At 50.5% G+C, this 22,043-nt stretch overlaps 10 protein-coding genes across 10 annotated transcripts; 4 read left to right on the top strand and 6 right to left on the bottom strand.

The window, feature by feature from the left end:
- Positions 1–123: 123 nt before the first annotated feature.
- On the top strand, positions 124–2,086 carry GGS25DRAFT_163591 (autophagy-related protein 27). The gene is made up of 3 exons (XM_049256519.1): positions 124–962; positions 1,062–1,653; positions 1,714–2,086. Exons 1-3 carry the CDS (start codon positions 689–691, stop codon positions 1,907–1,909), a joined length of 1,062 nt encoding a protein of 353 aa, XP_049118547.1. The 5' UTR covers positions 124–688; the 3' UTR covers positions 1,910–2,086.
- A 666-nt stretch (positions 2,087–2,752) lies between these two features.
- On the bottom strand, positions 2,753–3,461 carry GGS25DRAFT_529690 (uncharacterized protein; the record flags this gene model as incomplete). The annotated part of the gene is made up of 2 exons (XM_049265316.1): positions 2,753–3,360; positions 3,445–3,461. 2 exons carry the CDS (start codon positions 3,459–3,461, stop codon positions 2,916–2,918), a joined length of 462 nt encoding a protein of 153 aa, XP_049118546.1. The 3' UTR covers positions 2,753–2,915.
- A 962-nt stretch (positions 3,462–4,423) lies between these two features.
- On the top strand, positions 4,424–5,852 carry GGS25DRAFT_529688 (uncharacterized protein; the record flags this gene model as incomplete). The annotated part of the gene is made up of 3 exons (XM_049265315.1): positions 4,424–4,543; positions 4,716–5,213; positions 5,339–5,852. 3 exons carry the CDS (start codon positions 4,424–4,426, stop codon positions 5,489–5,491), a joined length of 771 nt encoding a protein of 256 aa, XP_049118545.1. The 3' UTR covers positions 5,492–5,852.
- On the bottom strand, positions 5,853–7,159 carry GGS25DRAFT_163560 (uncharacterized protein). The gene has a single exon (XM_049256518.1). The coding sequence runs from the start codon at positions 6,993–6,995 to the stop codon at positions 6,069–6,071; it is 927 nt and encodes a 308-aa protein (XP_049118544.1). The 5' UTR covers positions 6,996–7,159; the 3' UTR covers positions 5,853–6,068.
- Positions 7,160–8,724, bottom strand: GGS25DRAFT_163559 (uncharacterized protein). The gene has a single exon (XM_049256517.1). It carries the CDS (start codon positions 8,501–8,503, stop codon positions 7,325–7,327), a length of 1,179 nt encoding a protein of 392 aa, XP_049118543.1. The 5' UTR covers positions 8,504–8,724; the 3' UTR covers positions 7,160–7,324.
- A 37-nt stretch (positions 8,725–8,761) lies between these two features.
- Positions 8,762–10,022, top strand: GGS25DRAFT_163536 (uncharacterized protein). Its single transcript, XM_049256515.1, has 2 exons — positions 8,762–9,307; positions 9,361–10,022. The coding sequence occupies exons 1-2, from the start codon at positions 9,181–9,183 to the stop codon at positions 9,843–9,845; spliced, it is 612 nt and encodes a 203-aa protein (XP_049118542.1). The 5' UTR covers positions 8,762–9,180; the 3' UTR covers positions 9,846–10,022.
- On the bottom strand, positions 9,927–11,374 carry GGS25DRAFT_163542 (S-adenosyl-L-methionine-dependent methyltransferase). Its single transcript, XM_049256516.1, has one exon. The coding sequence runs from the start codon at positions 11,260–11,262 to the stop codon at positions 10,009–10,011; it is 1,254 nt and encodes a 417-aa protein (XP_049118541.1). The 5' UTR covers positions 11,263–11,374; the 3' UTR covers positions 9,927–10,008.
- A 4,397-nt stretch (positions 11,375–15,771) lies between these two features.
- On the bottom strand, positions 15,772–17,219 carry GGS25DRAFT_529686 (quinate dehydrogenase). The gene is made up of 3 exons (XM_049265314.1): positions 16,873–17,219; positions 16,148–16,788; positions 15,772–16,083 (listed from the first exon to the last, which is right to left on the bottom strand). Exons 1-3 carry the CDS (start codon positions 17,072–17,074, stop codon positions 15,988–15,990), a joined length of 939 nt encoding a protein of 312 aa, XP_049118540.1. The 5' UTR covers positions 17,075–17,219; the 3' UTR covers positions 15,772–15,987.
- A 562-nt stretch (positions 17,220–17,781) lies between these two features.
- Positions 17,782–20,031, top strand: GGS25DRAFT_163381 (general substrate transporter). Its single transcript, XM_049256512.1, has 4 exons — positions 17,782–17,862; positions 18,009–19,431; positions 19,538–19,972; positions 20,027–20,031. Exons 2-3 carry the CDS (start codon positions 18,158–18,160, stop codon positions 19,875–19,877), a joined length of 1,614 nt encoding a protein of 537 aa, XP_049118539.1. The 5' UTR covers positions 17,782–17,862; positions 18,009–18,157; the 3' UTR covers positions 19,878–19,972; positions 20,027–20,031.
- Positions 19,954–21,906, bottom strand: GGS25DRAFT_163397 (xylose isomerase-like TIM barrel). Its single transcript, XM_049256513.1, has 3 exons — positions 21,656–21,906; positions 21,452–21,605; positions 19,954–21,193 (listed from the first exon to the last, which is right to left on the bottom strand). Exon 3 carries the CDS (start codon positions 21,181–21,183, stop codon positions 20,131–20,133), a length of 1,053 nt encoding a protein of 350 aa, XP_049118538.1. The 5' UTR covers positions 21,184–21,193; positions 21,452–21,605; positions 21,656–21,906; the 3' UTR covers positions 19,954–20,130.
- Positions 21,907–22,043: the final 137 nt, after the last annotated feature.

Raw genomic sequence — 22,043 nt, 5'->3', positions numbered from 1 at the left:
GAATAATTACGTAAGGAAGTTAGTTATGACAATGTACTGGGTAATGTATATCCCTGCAAGTTACTAACCTAGGTACATGTATGACGCGGGTGGGAACATTTGAAGGAACTAATGAGCTTCAATGTTCAAAGTTCAATTTAAGCATTCAAACCATTTAAAGATTGGAGCCAAGTAGACAGCCTAAGAAGTTAAGTTAGAAGCTTGGCCATCTACCTACTAATTGATTGCTGTACTTACCAGCTTACCTACCAGCTACATAATAAATCGTCTAATCAAATGTTCAAGAAGTAGACACCTGATATCGATCCCAAGCCCTTCCTCTTTTTTTTTGTATGTAGTATGTACGAAGTACCCTAGCTGCATCGCATACTTGCACATGAACACCAGCAGTGAGCATTCAACAGTTCATCACATCGCACTTGTTTCCATTCATCCGTTCGTTTACTCATCGCATTTTCAACCATCAGAACCATCTTTATCTCCATCAAGTATTGATTCCTCTCCAGTCTCTACCTATTATTTATTAGGTAACTAGAGTTAAACCCCGCAACTTTGGTACACAAAACCTCGACCTCCACAACGCGCCCGACAGACCCGATCGCGTCATCAACATTTTCCACACCTTCCACACATACTATCCAGCTTAGATACCTACCGAGGTACACAAGCACCGCATTCAGTTGGCACCATGAAGGTTCCGACAATACACGTGGCTGATGCCACTCTGCTCCTGTCCCTGCTGCTAGCTCCTCTACCGACTGAAGCCATGCTCAACTGCAAGGCCATCGTCGCCGACAAACAGCGCTTTGATCTATCCAAGCTAGGCGGTCCACACTCAGTAGTTACGAGCCACATATCAGATGGAATCTCCTACAACACTACATACACAGTTGACATATGCCGCCCTCTTAAGAAGAAGGGCGATGTCAACAAAAAGGAGCAGTGTCCTAACGGTTCTCGAGGTACGATCCCTTCTCATCTTTTGTCAAAGTGAAAGGATGGGACTTTGTTATAGGTAGTAGGTATATTGAAAGTGCTAACTGATATTTGCATTGAACTAGTGTGCGCCATCGAACGACGAAATGATGCTTTCGACAAAGCCATCCCACTCGCGGGTGAATTGCAGAACTATGGTGGCGGGCCCCTAGACTCCGAGGCCACTCGCCTCAGCACATCGGACTCGAACTCGGACTCGGATAAAGAGGGCGTGCTCCTTGTCCTCAAGGGTGGGTTTTTCAAATTCGATAGTGGCTACAAACGGGAGCAGCGGACCATCATAGAGTTCCTGTGCGACCAAAACCGCAACGGGACGGAGGGCGAGTTCGATCCTGCAGACGACAAATACGAGGATGACAATGATACGGCTATCCTTGGTATGAGCCCGCTTGACTACCGAGCTGAAGGTGACGAGGGTGATGGTGGGGATGACAATGGGGGCGAGGAAGAGCCACCAAAAGATGTCCAGCTGGGTATCGAGAATGACCCTAGCTTGATATTCAAGAGCTACGCACCTCTGGATGAGAACTCGAATGTCGATGTCCTGCGTTTGACTTGGAAATCCAAGTACGCTTGCGAGAAGCGAGAGGATGATGGGGAGGGCGAAGAGCCTCAGCCAAGTGCGCATTGGGGATTCTTTACATGGATGGTGATCCTGTGAGTGTTTTTTCTTCTTAACCCTTGCTGTTTGATATAATTTACTAACAAGAAATTCAGCATCTTCCTCGGAACGGCATCCTACCTCATCTTCGGCTCGTGGCTCAACTACAACAGATACGGAGCCCGCGGATGGGATCTGCTCCCTCACGGCGACACCATCCGCGACATCCCCTACCTCCTCAAGGACTGGACTCGGAGGGTGCTGAACACGATGCAAGGGACCGGCAGTCGCGGAGGCTATAGCGCGGTCTAGGGGGAAGGCGAAATTACCCTTACCGATGGTCGGCTCCGTTAAGGGGGAACGTCTATTATAACCTAGGGTATTATAAGAAAGGTGTCCGGATAGTCTATTAATCCTGTTCCTGTTCCTGTTCCTGTTCCTGCTCCTGTAAGACCAAGTCACACACACATACATACATTTTTTGCTTGCTTGCTAGGTGCGCGAACCATCAAATTCTTTCCGGCGTTCTTTCTCGGGGCTCTAATTAAGTACGGGCATTATCATCATCATCATCACTGTTTCCAAGGTTCTTGGCTTCCCTTTGGCCTTTTTTTTTTTCGTTTTCAAAGTGCGGTTCTTTGTATCATAGCTCATAGCAACGGAAATCAGGGAGTGAGGGGGAGGGTTGGATCGAGAGGGGCGAGTTCTTGAGGTACTTCGCTGGGGGAGGTTCTGTAGATTGAACTTGGTTGATTTTTGGCCTTTGTTTTTTTGGCGGTGACTGTGGGTGTGATTGTGAGTGCGAGTGTGAGTGTGGGTGTGAGTGTGAGTGTGGTTTTGGCTGTGTTCTTGATCACTGGCTGACTGGTGTGTTCGTGAATGAGGTTGTGGTAATGTGCTGTTGCAGCTACTGCTGCAACCAAGAAGAAAAGGAAAGGAAGAAAGCTTGCTTGATTCCTAACTACAGTGGCGGAGTGCCAACATATGGCCATATGGCTCTAGTGGAGCCTATGGTGCCTGAAGCACCTGCAACAGTTGATTTGATTGAATGTCGTGGATCTTTCATCATCGCCGTAATGCTAAGTCCAGCATTCAAGATAAATGTCTTTCGGGTGTTATTTGGGGGGTGATATGGTGTTAATTCTCCGTACGTTTACTCACTGCCTACTAGGTTAGGTAGGTACATATCATATCATGCCATGTCAACCTAGCTCAAGTATTCCCCCGACTCAGATCTCATATCGAAACCGACATTCGAAGCTCCCTAATCTTGTGAGACGGCTGTCGTCAAGACCGGTGACTACATGGTACCGTTTGGCTAATAACCCTGTCCATCCCACGTGCCCTGCCCCATCATACCGTAGTCTTGGGTGTCAATGGTTGAGGGCATGCACACATCGTGAGTTTGGTCATGATTCTGGGCACCGATGAACGGATGCTTCTCCATCCAGTGATCATCAAGGTCCATCCGTCGACGGTAGCCGTTGGCGCCCACCCGAGCATACCCGGGAGCCAGGAACGGGAACGGGAACGGGGGTTCCTGGCCCTGCAACTGCGAGGAGGCAGTAGCGTCAGTGACAGCCTTCCTTGGGAGCTTGTCTTCGGTGGTGATCTTGTGATGGCCCTCGAGATGCTGTTCGAGGTCATCGTATCGGCGGAAGCCCTTCATCCCCTGACGTTCATAGCAGTAGTCGCATGGGTAATGGGGGACCGCGCCAGATTGGGTGGTGCTGTGTCTGCTGAGGGCATCAGATCGACTAGATCTGCCATTACATGCGCAGCGAAATGATTTGTGGTGTGTCTCCTTTGCATGTGCGTTCAGCTGAGTGGCGGTGGGAGGTTTTTACCCTTCACCCCCCAGCATTGCAGCGGGAGGGCTGGTAATTGATCGCGTGTCCTGCGTGGCGTAATGCTGACTGCCTGAAGCCGGTCCGATGGGGAAGTTATCGCCAAGGTACTGGACATGTATCTTTCGCGGGTCGGCCGTGGCTTCGAATCTGTTAAGTCGTACAATGATAGGCAATTCTGTTCTATGAATGTATTATGGACGATTCGGATTTTGTAGAACCAAGGCGAGGGGTCATTGGATTCTTGTGTTAACTGCCATCTCCCCTAGCCTAGATTTACGTATAACCTTTCCTAGGTACTTCAACTCTACAACCCACAAGGGTCCCTAGGGTGGACAGGGTGGAAGTGCTGTAATCCCCTTGAGCCTCTCATCAAGAAGCGAATAGTTATTCTGATTCGAAAGAAGTTATGGTTAGGTAGCCAATGAAAGAATTTCTGCCACTCTATACTCGAAGCAATGATACCCACGCAAGTGTGATAGTGCCTGACCTGTTGGTCCTAGAAGAGGAAACGGGCAGTGTACTGTAACCTAGGTAGATGGCCAACGTGGTGGTCCCTAAACAGATCTCTCATTAGATCTATAGGTAAGCCTTGTTTATTAGGTAGGTACCTATACACCCAAGCATTCTACAGCAATACACTGAGCACAGCGTGTAGTTAAGGCTGGACAGTCTTCTTAATGTTCCAAGGTCACGTTATAATGCCTTTGATTAAAATGGGCTCTTCCATCATTCTACACATACTAAGGCACAAAGTGCGAATCATGTTGACCCTCTTTCCTCGCATTACACAGATCATCATGACGCGACCAAAAATGCTTAATTCGAGCCATATAAACACAGGCCATGGCCTTCCTAACTGAATACAAATCTTTCTTATTCTGATCAAAGACGAAATTACCTATACATTTCGTCAACTCCTTCAGTTTCCAACCGAATAAAAACGAAAAAAAAAAAAATCGTTCAATACCACCTAACCATGTCAACCGGCGGCACGGGCGGACACCCGATCCAGGGGCTCAACTACGGGGCCACGGCCGGACAGCAGAGCGTCGATCTCTCCGACGACCCGGACCCGAAGGGCACCGCAGCCGGCTACGTATGTTTCTGTTTCTCTCTCCCCCTTTTTCTTCTTCTCCGCCTTCCTCTTCCTTCCATCAACATCAACATCAACATCAACTGACCCAAAATCCACTGCGAGGAGAAACCATCCCAACCACTAGCTTAAAATCCCACCTACCTACCTACTAACACAATAAACAAACCAACAGACCCACCCCAACCAACCCCACCACGGCGGAAAGTCCCTCCTCGGCACCCTCAAGGAAGCCCTCAAGCCCGGCGACGCCAAGAAGCACGACGACGCCCGGCTGAGCTCCGGGCCCGGCCCCAACAACCCCGTGGCGTCGGCCGTGTCGTCCGCGGTGAAGGGGGACGGCACAGCCACGCAAAGCCACCGCGACGCCGTGGGTTTCGACGGCGGCAGCCGCACTCTAGAGTCCTCGATGCCAGGGCTACAGAGGGATAAGCAGCGCGGCGGCAGCGGCAGCGGCAGTGGCGGGGGTGGGGGGATTCTGGGCGCGATGAAGTCGGCATCGCACAAGATATCGGATGTGCCCGGTGCGCTGAAGAAGGGGGGAAATAACGACAACAACCATGACAAGGGCGGGTTCAGCGGCGGGACCAGGAGCGGGAACGTGATGGAGGCGGCGTCGGCGTCGGACGTCCCGGCGTTTGATTCCCAGGGGTCGGTGGGGCGGGAGTTCACGGTAGGTGACATCGACACCTTGAGCTACCCTCGCTAGCTAAGCTACCTACCTACCTAAATGATTCCCGGATGTGGGCTTGGTTGAACCTTTGACGCGCTGACGACTTTTATTTTTACCAAACGCAGACCGAAGGCGCGATCGGCGGCGCGGCGCAGAGAGTTGGCGGGCCGTTCTCGAAGAAGGGGGCTGTCGGGCGGCAGTTCACGGATGAAGGGTCGGTGGGGGGCTCGGTGCAGGATACGCTGGGACAGGGTGATGCTACGAGGAAGGGGACTTGATTTCCCTGTGGGGATGTACAGATTGTAGGAACAAAATGTAAAATATATGGGAAAAGGCGTCTGTGTTGCTTAATTTTAGGGTGATTTTGGGACAATAAATATGTGCTACCCATGGAGATTGTGGCCGTATGGAAATCGGCCGCATTATGCTAACTCTGATCCAAGGTGCGATGTTATCAAATGTATGAAATCCTGTAACGTAATGTCACGAGATCATGAAGTGATCATGTTCTTAGGTGGGGCGTTATATCTATAAAGCAAGTATCTGCTGCTAGACGAACATAATCTTGTCCTCTCCAAACCCATTTCCCATCACTAGGTATAGCGCTTCCTGTCTTCCATGAATGGAGACGACATGTGCCGGGGGTAGAAAAAGACTGAAAAAATCGACAGGAGATAAATGAGGTCTTGAGCACTACTGATACCCGCAAGTGAAAAACCTGGCAGTCCTCTCAAAAGTGATCATGTGTTCCAAGATTCCTAATACATAAGCAATACTGAAGTGGTAGTTCCCAATGGCATTGGTGCCAGGGCAGGATCGAGAACCGGAAAAAGTACGTGTAACACGCCTCACTCTTTATGGGAAATATGACCGACAAGCATAAGCATCGACTCTTCGCTGATAGTTTCTGAAAGCATTCTCATCCGTCGCTGATAAACCCTCCTCGACGACACTTCTGAATAGGCTGCCGCGCCGGCTGTTCGATGGGCCACACAACCTGAAATGTCGAAGAAATTTGGCTGAACGCGGAAAGAGTTCAGATCCTAAGCAAAGCGGACATGGGATCGGCATCATTTCGTTTTCGTAGAAGGCTTGACAAGGGCAGTCAATATCACGTGAATCATCATTCTCGCGACATCGACTCTCATACTCTGCGTCGGTGCTCTTTGCGTGGATTACCATACGGCGGAATGTCTCAGTCGAGGTGAAAAGTGGTAGATTTTCTCCCAGGGAGCGGAGGAGTAATTGCATATAGTCTGGTCTCCAGTTCCAATCATCGAAAGCGAGACTTTTGGAACGGTCATCCAAATCAGCGAGACCCCTACCCATGGGAATCATGACGAGATTTTTGGTACTGTTCTGGACCTGGCTAACACTAGAGCCATCCATAAGAAAGAATGATTTTGGGTTGCGTAGGTACATTAGGTACGAGAAAGTGTTCCTCTCCCAGTCGAGGTTATTCTTGGGGGGCCGACAGCTTGGTTCCAAATCTCGAACTGTAATATCTGGCCCTACCCCCAAATAAGGAAACTCAACATAAACGACTTCCCGGTTGTCTATCACCGCGGTTCTTGCCTCCATGTTCACGCACAATAGACGTCTAGCAGTAGACATATCAATTCTCCGGTAAGAACGAGAATATCTAATATATCGTACACTCGAGCCCAGACCAGGCGGTAGGTACATGATAGGACCGTTTGGAAGCGTGTGGTGCTTCCATATCAGTAACCGTATCTCCGGTGGTAGTCTGCTGAAGCATGTAAATCTCGTGGGCGTGACCATGATAGGCAAAAAAAAGTACTAGTTGGTGAGGGAACTTATTGGTGGCGATGACAGGTTATAGGACAGGGTGATGTGAGTTGCATTAAGAAGTTATCCGAGACCATCTGTGGTGAGCGCGGGCTTTTATGGCATTCTGTTAGCCCCTGCTGGTGGGGCATCTCCCTTCTCCCTTACAGACGCCCAAGGTATGTCACATGCCCAAGGTATCTACCCTCTCATGGTCCCAGTACTAGGTAAAAGTCGCAGGCATACCATTTCGACACCCTTTGTACACGTGCCTGATGTCGAGAACCCGGAGCTTTATAGCTTCCTTAGCCTTATATGATACCTCAGGTAGCGGTGTCCACTTCCATATCGGTCCCCGGAGATCTTTCGATTTCTTCGATCCGAAGTAGTACGTTGGTTTTCCACGCGTTATATTCCTCCCTCTTTTCATCCGTCATATTCCACCTGTTCTGTAGCATGGTGTCACCTCTTTTTAGGTGGAGTTTCTCGCTGAATGGCCTCCCATCGCCATCTTCCATCTCAATGTCCCCATCATGTACTGTCACGTCACTTGGTTTAACCAAGTTCTCGATGCCTGCAAACCATTCCTCTCTTTGCCATTTATTCTCAACTATCTTGGCAACGGCACCATCCAGGTCTTTCGACCTCATATCGGCCCAGCCAATCCAAAGCTCATCTTCGTCCATCCCTACTATGTTGACATTATCTTGGGCTTGACTCAGAGCTTTCAGGATAGCTTTCCGCATCTTTATGTATTGTGGGTTGTCCAACTCCTTCCCCTTCTCGAGCACATATAACTTTGAGGATATGAGGAAGTAGATGGCAGCGAGCAAGGAAGTCAAGTTATCATTGACCCATTCATCCTTCGTTCGCTTTCCATGCGGAGTTGCGATGGTTTGCATTCCAGCTAAAACAGTTCTTCCGATCCGCTCTTCTTCCAGCTCTTTACACATGAACTGAATGGTGGGACGAACCCAGGCGGGCAATGTGCTGATGGACCCTCCCGCATTCTTCTTAGCGGGGAGCGACGGTGGCTTACCTGCCGACCTATTCGGGGTGTTCTGTCCCTTGGTCGCCGCAGGAGACCTGAACTTGGCCAAGGATTCCTCTTTGGTGGGCGCCGCCCTGGAGTGAGTCCGTTCACCGCTGCCAAGTATACCCGAGTCGCGTACCTTTGGCCTTGTAGTTCTCCCGCTTCCCGATCTCCCCACAGTATTCGCGGGCAAGACTTTGTCGAGATGTGTATATAATCTCTTATAGATTCGCGGTGGCACGGGGGGTCGTGACTGTATGGGGGGGAGGTCGAGTTTTATCTTTAGACGTTCGCAGGCAATATGGGCGCAGGCATATGCACGAGCAACTTCCTCTTCAGCCTTGAGCGTGCCGGCGGTATGGCGAGACTGGGTAAGCAAGGAGGATGCGAGCTCGAGGAGAGGTGGAGGTAGGTCCTTGGAATAAGTCGGTAAGAGGGAGAGGAGTGTGGGTTCTAGAGTGCGGCTCATGTTGACGAGATCCTGATTACTGATCTAGATGGATGCATAAGTACAAGATGGGAAGAAGTTTAAATGCTCAACGGTTAACGTTGAAGTTGAAGATTCACAATTAGTGTCTGGTAGCTGCTACATGTATGTACTAGGTACTATGCAGTTAGGTTGATAGCCGATGGATGACGAAGGAGCATTCACGTTGGAATGGATGGAAAGTTAGGAAGCTTAAAAGCTTGGACGATCACTAAAATGGCAACTAAAAACAAAACAGCACAACGCTGCGAACCCTGGAATGCTCAGTTGCATGTACATACCGTCGTACCTAGGTACTTAGTACCTACTTGTAGTTAGCGGGGACGGCCCCTGCAGCAAATAGATCAGCATCCAGATGCGATTCCCTGCATATCCGGTGATCTTTAGCTGCGACCAGGACCAGGGTGCCTGCCTAATGATCTCACTGGTGGCTCTTTTTTCCTTCTTTTCTTATCTTATTACCCCGGACCCATGTTGCTTGAACTTGCTTCCCTTGCCTGTTGAGTTACTTCAGTGCCAACGGCGCTTTGTTCTACATCGTCTTTTTCTTCCCTCTCTAATACACATCCTCAACTTACCCGCTGCCTAGTCCTCATATTCGCTGCTCTACTACTGCCCTACTACATATCTTCACTTTCCATCTAACGTGTCAAATCAAGATGCGCTCCACCATACTAGTTGCAGCTGGCCTCGTCACCCGGGCCCTCAGCCATGGTGACCACAGCGGCGGATCGCAAAAACCAATGGTCGATCAGAACGCCAACTGGATGACGAAACATATGGCCGGTAATATAGTTTAACCAATATGCATTCCATAGCAAACTCTAATAAAGCAACAGAAGAACATCATATCGGCGACTTTGACGCCTCGTCCTTCTTCGGTTTACACGACTACGACGCTGACGGGCACTGGGAACCCGAGGAGATCCTGCGCACTTACGGACTAATGGACGATTCGAACAAGGATGTGCCGCAATCCCGACGTGACGAAATCGAGCGCCAACTACTGCACCTACTCGACACCGACGGCGACGGATTCGTTACGCGCGATGAGTTTGTTGCGTTCATTGACTCTGGAAAGACGCTACCCGACGTGGGTACCGGCCCGGGCCACCACGGCGATGACGAGTACGAGTACGAGATCCACCACTGGGAAAAGTACCATGACGAGAACACCAAGCTCGAGGAATTGACGCACCCCGAAGACATCGAGCACTTTAAGAAACACGATATGCTTGAGGACGAGGAGGAAAGGCTCGAGAAGCTTAACAAGATGTCCATCGTAGAGGATAACATTCCCAACAAGTTTAAAAGAACCTTATGATTTCACGGCACTGGTAATTTAGGTAGGTATGTAATTGGGTAGGGGAAGAAGGCAGGGTTTTTGGGGGGAGGGGTTTTCTAGGCTGGCTGGCTTGGCGGCAAGAATATAGGCACGAGTTACGACACAACATGGAATAATCAGATGCGTTGATGTTAAGATCTTGTCATGTTTTGGTATTAGACTTTGTAATGTAAAGATCGAATACGCAGTGCCAGACTCCCGGTGCGAACGTCTTAACCAACTCGATATGTTCCACTCGGGTCGTTCTACCCCCACCGTCTTGGCGCGCGAGATCTACGAAATACTCGTCGATCTCCTCTTTCCGCTTTTCGATATCCGCCACCCCTACATTCTCATGTAAGTGAAGCCATGCCTCTGCCCCTGTACTCCGCCTCGATATCTCCCAGGCGTCCTTCCAAGACAAGTCACTAGTAGGCAGTAACCCACAGTTGACATGCACGATCTCGAGGACCCCATTCAGCTCCGCGACCCTCCGCGCCGCATGTCTATTGTCCTCCAAAAAGACTACGATGCGCTCACCTCCGCCCACCAGCTCCTCCATCGGCAGCGCCAGCTCGCGCTCGCCCCGCACAACCCGCACCGTCCACCCGTTTCCGCGCGCGCCCCGGCGCAGGCCCTCGACGCTCCAGGGGTTGAGCTCCCAGCACAAGACCCGCATGCCGAGCTTAGCGTACGAGAAGGTGAAGTAGCCGATCCCCGCGTACATGTCGACGGCCCAGCTACTCTTCGACAAGTCTCCATGTTTGTGAAAATCAAGCAGCCGCGTCTTCTCCTTGATGTTCCCCCGGCTAAACATCGTCCACCGCGGCGCCCACGTCTGGAACACTCCGTTCTGTCTCGTTGAGACCCAGAACGCGCTCTCGAACGCCTTTTCTCCTCTTTCTTCTGCTTCTTCCGCAGACGCAGGCCCGAAGTCCCCGTACAGCACTCGCAGACCGGTCGGGCTGCGCAGAATATTCTCTCCCGGGGTAGTAGTGCTATCAATACCACCGTCATCATCACCACGACCCTGCGCGCGCTCCGCCTCGTCCCGCGCCACGGAGGCCGGTATCCCTTCGTTGGCAGCAAGATGCGTTAGTCCCGCTCCCGCTCCCCCTCCGCCGGTCTTTTTCACGATCTCGGTCAAGATCCGGATCCACAGTGCATCGGCATCGGTATCGGCGAGATGCAGAGCTGCTTGCCACGCCTCGCCTCCGAAGGATCCCGCGGGCAGCAGCACCATCGGCGCGTAGACCGTCCATCGCTTGGGCGCCTGGGCGAGGAGGTCCTCGAGGCGTGGGCCGGGTTGTGATGCGTGAGAGGTGGGTGGATACCAGGCGGTTATGGCGGTTTCGATTGGGTTTTGCGGTGCGGGCCTTTTGCGCCGCGGTTTGTGCGTTGGTGGTGGTGGCTCCATGGTTGATTCTTTTTCTTCTTTTCTTGCGGTTGAAGCACGGGATGTGGAGAGGAGAAGATTGGAGAGAGGATTTGGTGTTGAGGGCGCAAGCTAAAATCTGCATATGCTGTGGTACTTGGTACCTGACTACCTGACTAACGCTAGATGCTTCAAGTCAGCAAGGTAAGTCGGTCGCTGATTGGCGGGACTTCGTGCCAGAGTTCCTATTTAGGCATGAGCTGAAGTATGCTGATCCCGTTGCAGCGCTGTTTAGCGGTTCTTCATTCAGAAACTAGAGGGCACACGCTCGCGCGCGCCACAAATGCCCGAGTTTTCTCGGACCCAATTTTAATCTTACTACAACCTATCCTAAAGGCTGCTTTCGGGCTAGCGCAACACTAAGGATTTAAGGTTTTGATAAGACGATTTGATTGGATGCAGCACCCTTTAGATCACATGACCTGCTTTTTCAAGTTGTAACCCTTTTTTTTAGATGGTAGGGAGCACACGGGCCATCAACACTTCTTATTCAATTCAACTGATTGAATTGATCGGATTGATTGAATTGATCGGATTGATTGAATTTATTGAATTGATTAATTGATTGATTGATTCCTGGACTGATTGATTGAATGCAGCACCTTTTGGATCACGTGACTGCCTGCAACACTATTGGGCCATCAACCCTTCTAATTCAACCCTTCCTATTCAACCTTTCCAATTGAACCCTTCTTATTCAATTCGACTGATTGAATTTATTGAATTGATTAAATTTGTTAAATTTATGGATGGATTGATTGATGGATTGATTGATTAAATGGTTGATCTACATACATATCCTGTTGCAAGCTGACTGGCTGGCTGGCTGGCTGGCTGAATAGCTGGTTGAATAGCCCGGGCCAGCTCATCCAACGCTGGATTTAACGCTGGATCCAAAGCTGGATCTAATAGCTGCTTGAATAGCTGATCAAATGCCTCATTAACGACCTGATTTGTTGATTAATTAAAGACCTGATTGAATATTGAATCAAAGGGATCAAGGGATCAACGCAATCAAGGGGATCAAAGGTGTTCCGATCATGTGATCAAAGTCTCGGAACATCTTTAATCAGGTCCTTAATCAGTTCTTAGATCCCTTGACCCCCTTAATCCCTTTGATCCCTTTAATCTAGTATTCAATCAGGTCTTTAATCAATCAACAGATCAGGTATTTGATCAGGTATTTGATCAGGTATTCAAACAGCTCCAGCTTTGGATCCAGCGTTGGATAAGCTAGGCTATTGTACATCCGCTAGGTCCCCTAAATCTTCAAATCCGGGCCTAATCTAGCGCCCCTAGCCCAAACCACATTCAACCTTTTTTCCACCTTGAATAACTTTTGAATCAGATATTGCACCATAGTGAAACGGAGTCCAATTGAAAGCGCATCTAATTGCCGATTGATTGATACCGGACTCGAATTGATGCGATATCTGGTCATGAAGTTATTCAAGTAAATAGGTAGCAGAGCGGGAGGCACGTGATCACCCTTGAAGCCACTCTAAGGGCCCTTAGCGCCCCTGGAGCCCTTAGAGCTAAACCTTATTCAACACTTTCAACCTTGAATAACTTTCTGAAACATATAGTTGCAAAGGAGCAACCGGATTCAATTGAAAGTGCATTCAATTACAAATTCATTAATACCGCTCTTGGATTGAGGCAATACGTAGTTGAAAAGTTATTTTTGTATATGTAACTATTGAGAAGGGTCACGTGACAATGCTTGGGGTGACCCCAGGCGGCTTTAGGGCTCTTAGGCGGCTCTAAAGGCCCTTAATGTGTCCCCAACGCTAATCACGTGCCCCCATCTTGCCAGCCTATTTACTTGAATAACTTTGCAACCATATATCGCCTCAGTTCGAGATCCAGATCAATCAATTGGCAATTGAATGCTCTTTCAGTTAAATCCGGTTGCATCGTGGTGCCACATGTGGTTGAAAGGTTATTTGATTGGATTGATGTGGGCAGCTGGGGGCACTCACTGGATCACATGACCTGCTTTTTCAAGCTGCAACTCTGTTTTTGGATGGTAGGGAATATACAAACCATCAACCCTTCTGATTGAACCCTTCCAATTCAATTCAACTGATTGAATTAATCGGATTGAACTGATCGGATTGAACTGATTGGATTGATTGATTGATTGATTGATTGATTGATTGATTGATGGACTGACTGATTAATTGCAGCACCTTTCGGATCACGTGACTGCCTGCAACACTTTTTTTGGTATAGTAGGGGCGATCAAACCTTCCAACTGAACTCAATTCAACTGATTGAATTGATCGATTTAGATTGAATTAATTTGATTGGACTGATTGGATTGATTGAATTAATGGATTGATGGATTGATTGATTGAATAGCTGATCTACATATCCTATTGTAAGCTGGCTGGATAGCTGGCTGAATAGCCCGGGCCAGCTTATCCAACGCTGGTTCCAAAGCTGGATCTAATAGCTGTTTGAATAGCTGCTCAACAACCTGATTTATTGATTGATTAAAGACCTGATTGAATACTAGATTAAAGGAATCAAGGGGATTAAGGGGATCAAGAGATCTAAGAACTGATTAAGGACCTGATTAAAGTCACATGACCGGAACATCTTTGCTCAGATTCTCGATCAGCTCATAGATCCCCTTGATTGCATTGATCCCTCGGTCTCTTTGATTCAGTATTCAATTAGGTCTTTAATCACTCAACAAATCAGATCGTTAATCAGGTATTTGATCAGCTATTCAAGCAGCTATTAGATCCAGCTTTGGATCCAGCGTTGGATGAGCTGGCCCGGGCTATTCAACCAGCTATCCAGCCAGCCAGCCAGCCAGCTTGCAACAGGATATGTAGATCAGCTATTAACTCAATCAATCCATAAATTCAATCAATCCGATCAATTCAATCAGTTGAATTGAATAAGAAGGGTTGAATTAGAAGGGTTGATGGCCGGTGTGTTCCCTGCCATACCAAAAAAGAAAGTGTTGCAGGAAGTCACGTGATCCGAAAGGCGCTGCATTCAATCAATCAATCAATCAATCAATTAATCAATTAATCAACCAATCAACCAATCAATCAATCCATCAATCAATCAATGAATCAATCCAATCAGTTCAATCCGATTGATTCAATCCGATCAATTTAATCAGTTGAATTGAATAAGAAGTGTTCAATTGGAAAGGTTCCATTAGAAGGGTTAAATTAGAAGTGTTGATGGCTCCTACAATCCAAAAAAAAGAGTTGCAGCTTGAAAAAGCAGGTCATGTGATCTAAAGGGTGCTGCACCCAATCAAATCATCGTGTCAAAACCTTAAATCTTTTACGTTGCACTAGCCTGAGAGCAGTCTCTGGGACCCACAATTCCAGCGATTCCAGCCAATCCCGACTTTCTTGCACGGGCTATTGAGGTAATTGAATACATATATTTTCCATTCTTATAACAGCTGTAATTGGGTAATCAGATCTTAATGGCCGCTGACGGATCTGAATGTCTCCAGGGCTTATAATAATATTAAACCTTCAATATTCCTTATTTGAAAGCTTAAGCACTTAATGAGACTTGAAGCTTAAGCACTTTTCCATACGTGTGGCTGCATTTGTGGCTCCCCACGTGGCTTGATAGTCTTGGCAAACCTTCCTCTTTTGCAAAGCCCAAAATTCCTCTAAGTCTTGAGGTGTGGCTGTATGTGTGGCTCCATACGTGGCTTGAGGATCTTGGCAAACCTTCCTCTTTTGCAAAGCCCAAAATTCCTCCCCTAGAGACCCACAAGCTTACGTGAGCAACCATTTGAAGTCTTGGCAAACCTTCCTCTTTTGCAAAGTCCAAAATTCCTCCCCTAGAGACCCACAAGCTTACGTGAACAACATCCCCACCTTCCTAAAGTGGAAAAAGTTTCCTATTTGAGCCTAGCGCGTCTGATTAGTAAGCCAAATCCCCTTGAGAAAAAAACCGTACAGTAACCCTCGAAAACTCGGGCACTTATAGGGGGGTTTGTATCCGTAGAGGGTCGAGGGTCGCCCCTTTTTCGAATTGTGAACCTTTGAACATCATCTTAACAAAAGCGCACTTTTTTCGTGCTTCCCTTCGTCTTTCATTTCATTCTAACGTCTTGTTTTATAATTATATATGCCATATCGACTCTATATCTTGTCTTTCGCTTCTAGACATCATGCAGCAAAATCCATCGCCACCGTATAGGTACCACCTACATAGGTGTGTCAAGCCCGCAAGCTGCCCTTGGGCCATTGGCTTTGTCTCTACAGGTATTAAAGATTTCAAGCTACTCAGAAGTGAGGAATCTAGGCAGGGTTCCGTGATGAAGTGAAAATTAATCGTCAAATGCATAAGTACAAAATAACTGGTCAACTACGGTGAATTGAGTCTCAGCTCGGCTTGTAGCGGTCGAGAAACACGAAATTAGGAGGCGGTACAAATGCGCAATAGATCCGGCTCGTGTTTCGGGAGCTTGCAGTTGTTTCCTGTGACTAATATGCAGTAGTTGGCGGGAGGGGACGGAAACGATGGCATAGTGCATGTATCAAATACTATACCTGAGAATTCGGCGATGCACTACTGCTGGCCTTGCATACATTTATGATGTAGCGTACCTATGAGAGCTTCAAGGGAGATTGCCAAGGATGAAAAACATTGAATGCTCTCACGTTCTATTGATACTAGGGACCGACCTATCCAGACATCTCAGCTGAGATGGCCTTACACTCGAGCAATTTGCACCAAATGTTTAGCGATAGCCTCCTTTACTAAATTTTGCGGCAAATCATCCACATTTAACCCAGTCCAGTACTTCGCCTATTTTCCAAAAAAAAAAAGCGTCAGCAAAACACAGACTTTAGAATCCAGTCTCGATACTCACCTGCTCAAAACCCTGCCATATCATCGCCTCCGTCCCCAGTATGACCTGCCACCCCGCGCGCTCCGCAAGGGCCCCCAGCTCCGTGTACGGCGTCGGGTTGTAGCACATCTCGAGCACGCACCCCTTGGCCTCCATGCCCAAGAACGCCTCCACGACCTCGCGCGCCGCCTTCTCCTCCGCCGTCACGGGCGGGAAGTCCGGCACGCACGACACGATGGCCCCCGGCACCTGCAGGCCCCTAGCCTGCTCCGCGCTCGCGACGTGCACGAGCGTGTCGCCGTAGCCCCGCGCCGCGCAGTCGGACGTGACGGCGTCGACCTCGGCCCGGTCGCGGCTCACGAGGTAGATCCGCGTCGCGCGCATCCACCTCCGCAGCGCGTACACGGCGCTGCGGGCCGCGCCGCCGCCGCCGATGACCAGCGCCGGCTTGTGGTGGAACACGGCGTCCGGGTCCGAGACGTTCCGGTAGAAGGACTCGCGCACGCCGACGACGTCCGTGTTGGTGCCGCAGACGATGCGCCGGCCGCAGGGCCCCGGCTTGTAGTAGATGGTGTTGCAGGCGCCGACGTCGCGGCACTCGTCCGTCAGCTCCTCCAGGTGCTGCATTATGCCGATCTTGTTCGGCATGGTGACGGATGCTCCTGTATATAGGTGAAGCGTCCGTTAGCTGTCGCGAGTGCTTCTGGTGATATGAAGCAGCGGTAAATGGAGAGAGATCCACTCACCGAAACAGTTGGGATCTTTGATCAGTGTCAAGAAATGCGGGATGTCTGCCGAGTCTAATCGGGACTGCTCCCATTTGAGCCCGAGTTCCTTGAATATCACGCTGTGGAACAAGGGCGACAGGGAGGCTGCGATTTTTTGCCCGAATAGATAGCCATGCTTGTCAAGCTGGGCAGGTTCTGGTTGTGCGGAATCGGCTGGCATCGCGAAAGATGCAACTAGGGTATATGATGTGGTGAGGAGGTGAGGTCGTGATCTTTGGCTTGGTGGCTTGCCCTACATGTATGTCTACGAGCAGACCACCCTGTGATATGTAGGTAACCTAGTACCGGGTACCCACCTGCGCAGTAACTGTTGCACCTTTCTTCCGGTCTTGGGGTATTTCTAGATGCCACCGACCTCGGGATACTATTGAAAGTACTCACCAGACATTGTGCTTACCTATATTTTCAACACACCTTGAAGAAATCTTGGAACCATAGCTTCTTTTCCTACCTATGTAGATACTTTAGGGAAGAAAAAAAATCCTCTTGTAGTAATGAAATAGCGCAGGGAACGTATGTAACTACGTGGATCTTCTAAGCCTCTAAACCCCCCTAGATTGAAATTGGAGTAAATATCCCCGCAGCCGTCGCGGCCTTGAATAAATTCTTCTCTTAACGATACAGGGACCACCTGCATGCTACTCTGACAAGACGCAATTCCCGCTCTCTAGAACCGTTCTAGAGGGGGCCGCCGGGGTGATGGAGCAGCAAAATGCACCAAGAAAGGAACTACCATAGGATATAATAACCCCAACCGGCTTAGGCCCATTGACCGGGCTTGATGTCTTCAAATGCTTGACTAATAACATCTCCAACTCATAAAAAATTGATCGACGAAGAAGTTTTGCTGTGCCAAGGGGCCGAGGAACTTATTCCCCAGTCCCCAGAATTGAATGAAGCATGGAGGCCATTGATAAATACTACCTTTTAGCCCAGTTGCACACCTAGGTAGGCACCATGTCAAGTCTACGTACCTACTTTCTAGGGAAAATTCTCTAAATCCTCGGTTCCCCCAATCATGAGGTTGAGCAGGGTCGAAAAGAAACCTCCCAGTCTCCAAGTCCGTATACTTTTACTAAAGGGCTAACCTAAAGGGATTATCTGTCACCTGGAATACCGCCCATCCATTGGCGTTCTCCTCTGTTCCATACCTAACCTGACGGCTCTTTTCGTCTCACATGACCGAGACCACCTCAAAGTTAAACGCATCTCCCAAGACTACTGGCTCATCCCATCCATCACCATGGGCATCCTCACCCTCAAAGAAGACCGCCCCACGCCGCGCGCCGTGTACAACTGTCGCGTGTACACCTGCGCCTCCATCGCCTCCTTCGCCTCCTGCATGATCGGCTACGACTCCGCCTTCGTCGGCACCACCCTCGCCCTGCCCTCCTTCATCGCCGAGTTCGGCTTCGACGCCTTGCCCCAGCACCAGAAGGCCCTCATCTCCGCCAACATCGTCTCGCTCTACCAGGCCGGCGCCTTCTTCGGCAGCTTCCTCGCCTACCTCTCCACGCACTACCTCGGCCGCCGCAGGTCCCTCTTCGTCTTCGTCGCCGTCTTCGTCCTCGGCGCCGGCCTGATGCTCGGCGCGAGCCGCGAGCGCGGGCTCCCCCTCATCTACGGCGGGCGCGTGCTGGCCGGCGTCGGCGTCGGCGCCTCCTCCATGATCGTCCCCATCTACATCTCGGAGCTGTCGCCGCCCGCGATCCGGGGCCGGCTCGTCGGCATCTACGAGCTGGGCTGGCAGGTCGGCGGGCTCGTTGGCTTCTGGATCAACTACGGCGTCAACACCACCCTGCCGCCCACGCGCCGCCAATGGCTGATCCCCTTCGCCGTGCAGCTGATCCCCGCGGGCATGCTGGCGGCCGGGGCGTGCTGGATCAGGGAGTCGCCGCGGTGGCTGTTCGCGGCGGGCCGGCGCGAGCAGGCGATGGCGAACCTGTGCTGGATCCGCAAGCTGGACGCCGACGACATCTACATCGTCGAGGAGGTGAGCTACATCGACGAGGAGATCGCGCGGTACCGGCGGGAGATCGGGACGGGGTTCTGGAAGCCGTTCGCGTCGCTGAAGAAGCCGGGCGTGCGCTGGCGGTTTTTCCTCGGCAGCATGCTGTTTCTGTGGCAGAACGGCTCCGGCATCAACGCGATCAACTACTACAGCCCGATCATCTTCACGAGCTTGGGCATCGTGGGGACGAACGCGGGGTTTCTGACGACGGGCATCTACGGCGTGGTCAAGACCGCTGTCACGATTGTCTGGCTGCTGTTTCTGATCGACAACATGGGCCGCCGGAATCTGCTCATGTACGGTGGGTTCGGCGGCTCGATCTGCATGTGGATCATTGGCGCGTATATCAAGATTGCGGATCCCGAGAACCATCCCAGTACGGATGGCCCGCCACCCGGGGGTATCGCTGCCATCTTCTTCTTTTACATGTGGACGGTGTGCTACACGCCGAGTTGGAATGGGACGCCGTGGGTGCTGAACTCGGAAATGTTTGACCAGAACACAAGGTGAGACAACTAATTTTAATCCCGTTGAAGTCCTCTCGTCTAGTCACGAGTACCGAGCACACCATATAGCAAACCTACCGAGGAAGCTTACTAACAGCAAACACAGATCCCTAGGCCAAGCCTCCGCAGCAGCAAGCAACTGGCTGTACAACTTCCTCATCTCGCGCTTCACACCACAAATGTTCCTCGCCTGGGGCTTCGGCGTGTACTTCTTCTTCGCCTCCCTCATGCTCCTCTCCATCGTCTTCGTCTTCCTTTTCGTGCCCGAGACCAAGGGTATCCCACTCGAAGCCATGGACCAGCTGTTCGCGTCGAAGCCGATATGGAAGGCCCACGACCATATCATGGCAGAGCTCCATGATCGGGATGATGAGTTTAGGAGGAATGTCGAGGGTGGTGATAGTCTCGAGGAAGAGAAAACGGTGGATAGGGGGGGGAAGTCGTGATTTTGTATAGGTAGGTATTATGTGAGATGTGTAGGTACAAACACAGGATCCGAACAACCTTCATATTTCACAACGCTGGAATTGACGCTTGAATTGTAATGATACCCAGTCTAATGCAACTCCGTCACTAATCTCTAACCCGCCTCAAGGCGCCGTATCCATACTCCACGGTCAACTACACTAACTAGAAGAGGAAACTTACTGATACCAAAGCAAAAGCAATGCATATGATGCATATGCTACGAAGCAAGCATCACCTCGTAACAGGCCGACCCTTAGTCTTGCTCCGTCCCTTCACATCGACCACAAGCTTCATATCACGCACCAGCCTCGACCACGCCGCCGCCCCCCTGCTCGCCAGCTCATTCGGCACATTGTCGTCCTTGTCCGCCATGCGGCGGTGGAACAGCTCCATGCTGACCCAGCCCTGGTAGCCGAGCTTGTTGAAGATCGCGTTTGCGATCTCGAAGATGGGCAGGTACCCGCCGCGGCTCGTCTCGCCGTAGAACAGCCTGCAGTTGCGGGACCAGCTCATGTGCGCCGGCTGCTCCGCGTCGTAGAACTCGTGGCCCTCGACGAGCGGGTTCTCGAGGCGCTCGGCGTCCACGATCTGCACGTAGAACACCTTGCGCACGTCGACGGTGGCCACGAGCCGCGTCAGCGAGCTGTACAGCTCGTCGTAGCAGTTCACCGCGCACCCCTTGGGCTGCCGCGGGTCCGCGTACACGCGCCCGGCGATGTTGAACGTGTCGAGGCACAGCCCGAAGTTCGGGCGGTCGACGCGCCGCACGAGCTCCCAGCTCATCTCCCACGTGTTGCAGCGCGTGCCCCAGCACAGCGCCTCGTACGAGAAGCGGACCGGAGGCTTCTCCTTGAGCCCCAGGTCGGCGACTTTGCGGAGGTCGTCGAGGGCGACGTGGAATTCTTGGGCTACCTGGGTTCGGTGGAGAAAGTTGGAGGGGATCTGAATCATGTCGGTGCCGAGGGCTTTCACGAGCAGGAACCAGTGGCGCAGCTTCTCGAGGTGCTCGAGGTGCTTTTTCCGGTCGACCAGGCCCTCGTAGTGCAGGAATGGCTGGAGACATAGGATCTCGATATCCCTGTCCATGCATTGCTTGCGAATGACCATGGCCGCGTGGACTTCGCTCTTCGACGGGAGTTGCTGTGCGACGTCTTGGAGATCTTCGTAGGCTAGCTCGATCCCGTGGAAACCGTATAGTCGTGCCATGTCGAGCTTGCGTGAAAAGGCGTGGCCGGCATAGCAACGGCCCAGGGACATGGACGTTATTGCTGATCGGCACGGCATCTTGAGAGAACTAGAGGGCGTTAGATGGGTATAAAGAGATAGCGAATGAATATTCTAGGTAGATATCTGCTAGGTAAAGCTTCGGTTGATAGACTGATGTGCTACGCGGATTCCTATAATAGTAGGCTGCTTAACGAGGGATGTACAACAAGATGCGATGCGGTTTTCTATTATCCCAAAGAATCCCAGAGGTATCATGGATGGGAAGCATGTAAAGATGCAATATCTCGTAGCAGAGGTAGGTAGGCTTGTTTCTTCCAAACCTTACCTTGAAGATGTTGTTCAACAAGGGAAGTCGGGCTCTAAGCAACATCGTTGAGCAAGGGTTTAAGTAAAGGTAGGTATGACCAGTCTCGCATATTGGTCAGTAGCCAGCCGCTTGAATGTAATTCTAGATCTAGCCCCAATACAACTACTCACAGCTGTGTGAAATTAGAATTACACGAACGATTGTGATCTTGGGTTGATTTACTTGGTCTTTGGCCGGGACCAACGGTGACTCCTTGCGTAATAAAACGAGTCACTTTCCTTGAGGTTGGTATCCGTGTGACTGGGTATTCATCCGATCTGACGCCAAATCCTTTTATTTCTGAGTTGTGATGAAGGTACTGGGACCTTCCAGTCCAGCGAGTGCTTGTAGTTACTTGCTCATTGTCGGCCTTCTGGGCCTTCTTCGACTTGACTAGGTAGGGTATCTGAACCTAGAAGACGGGAAAGAAGCTGCGAGCATGCGAACGTAATATCAAACACGCGGCATGACTGCGTCTACTAACTCATCAAAGTGATACGCGGGTTCACGTACCTTTTCGGATATTGCCCGTCCCGACTGCCTCCCGTATTATAAGCATCTACCCTTCGTT

Source organism: Hypoxylon fragiforme, assembly GCF_022984875.1.
Source record: "Hypoxylon fragiforme strain CBS 206.31 chromosome Unknown GGS25scaffold_3, whole genome shotgun sequence".
In the NCBI taxonomy this organism is placed as follows: Eukaryota; Fungi; Ascomycota; class Sordariomycetes; order Xylariales; family Hypoxylaceae; genus Hypoxylon; species Hypoxylon fragiforme.
Note: the sequence above shows the minus strand (reverse complement) of the source record. Positions and strands in the feature narration are given on the sequence as shown.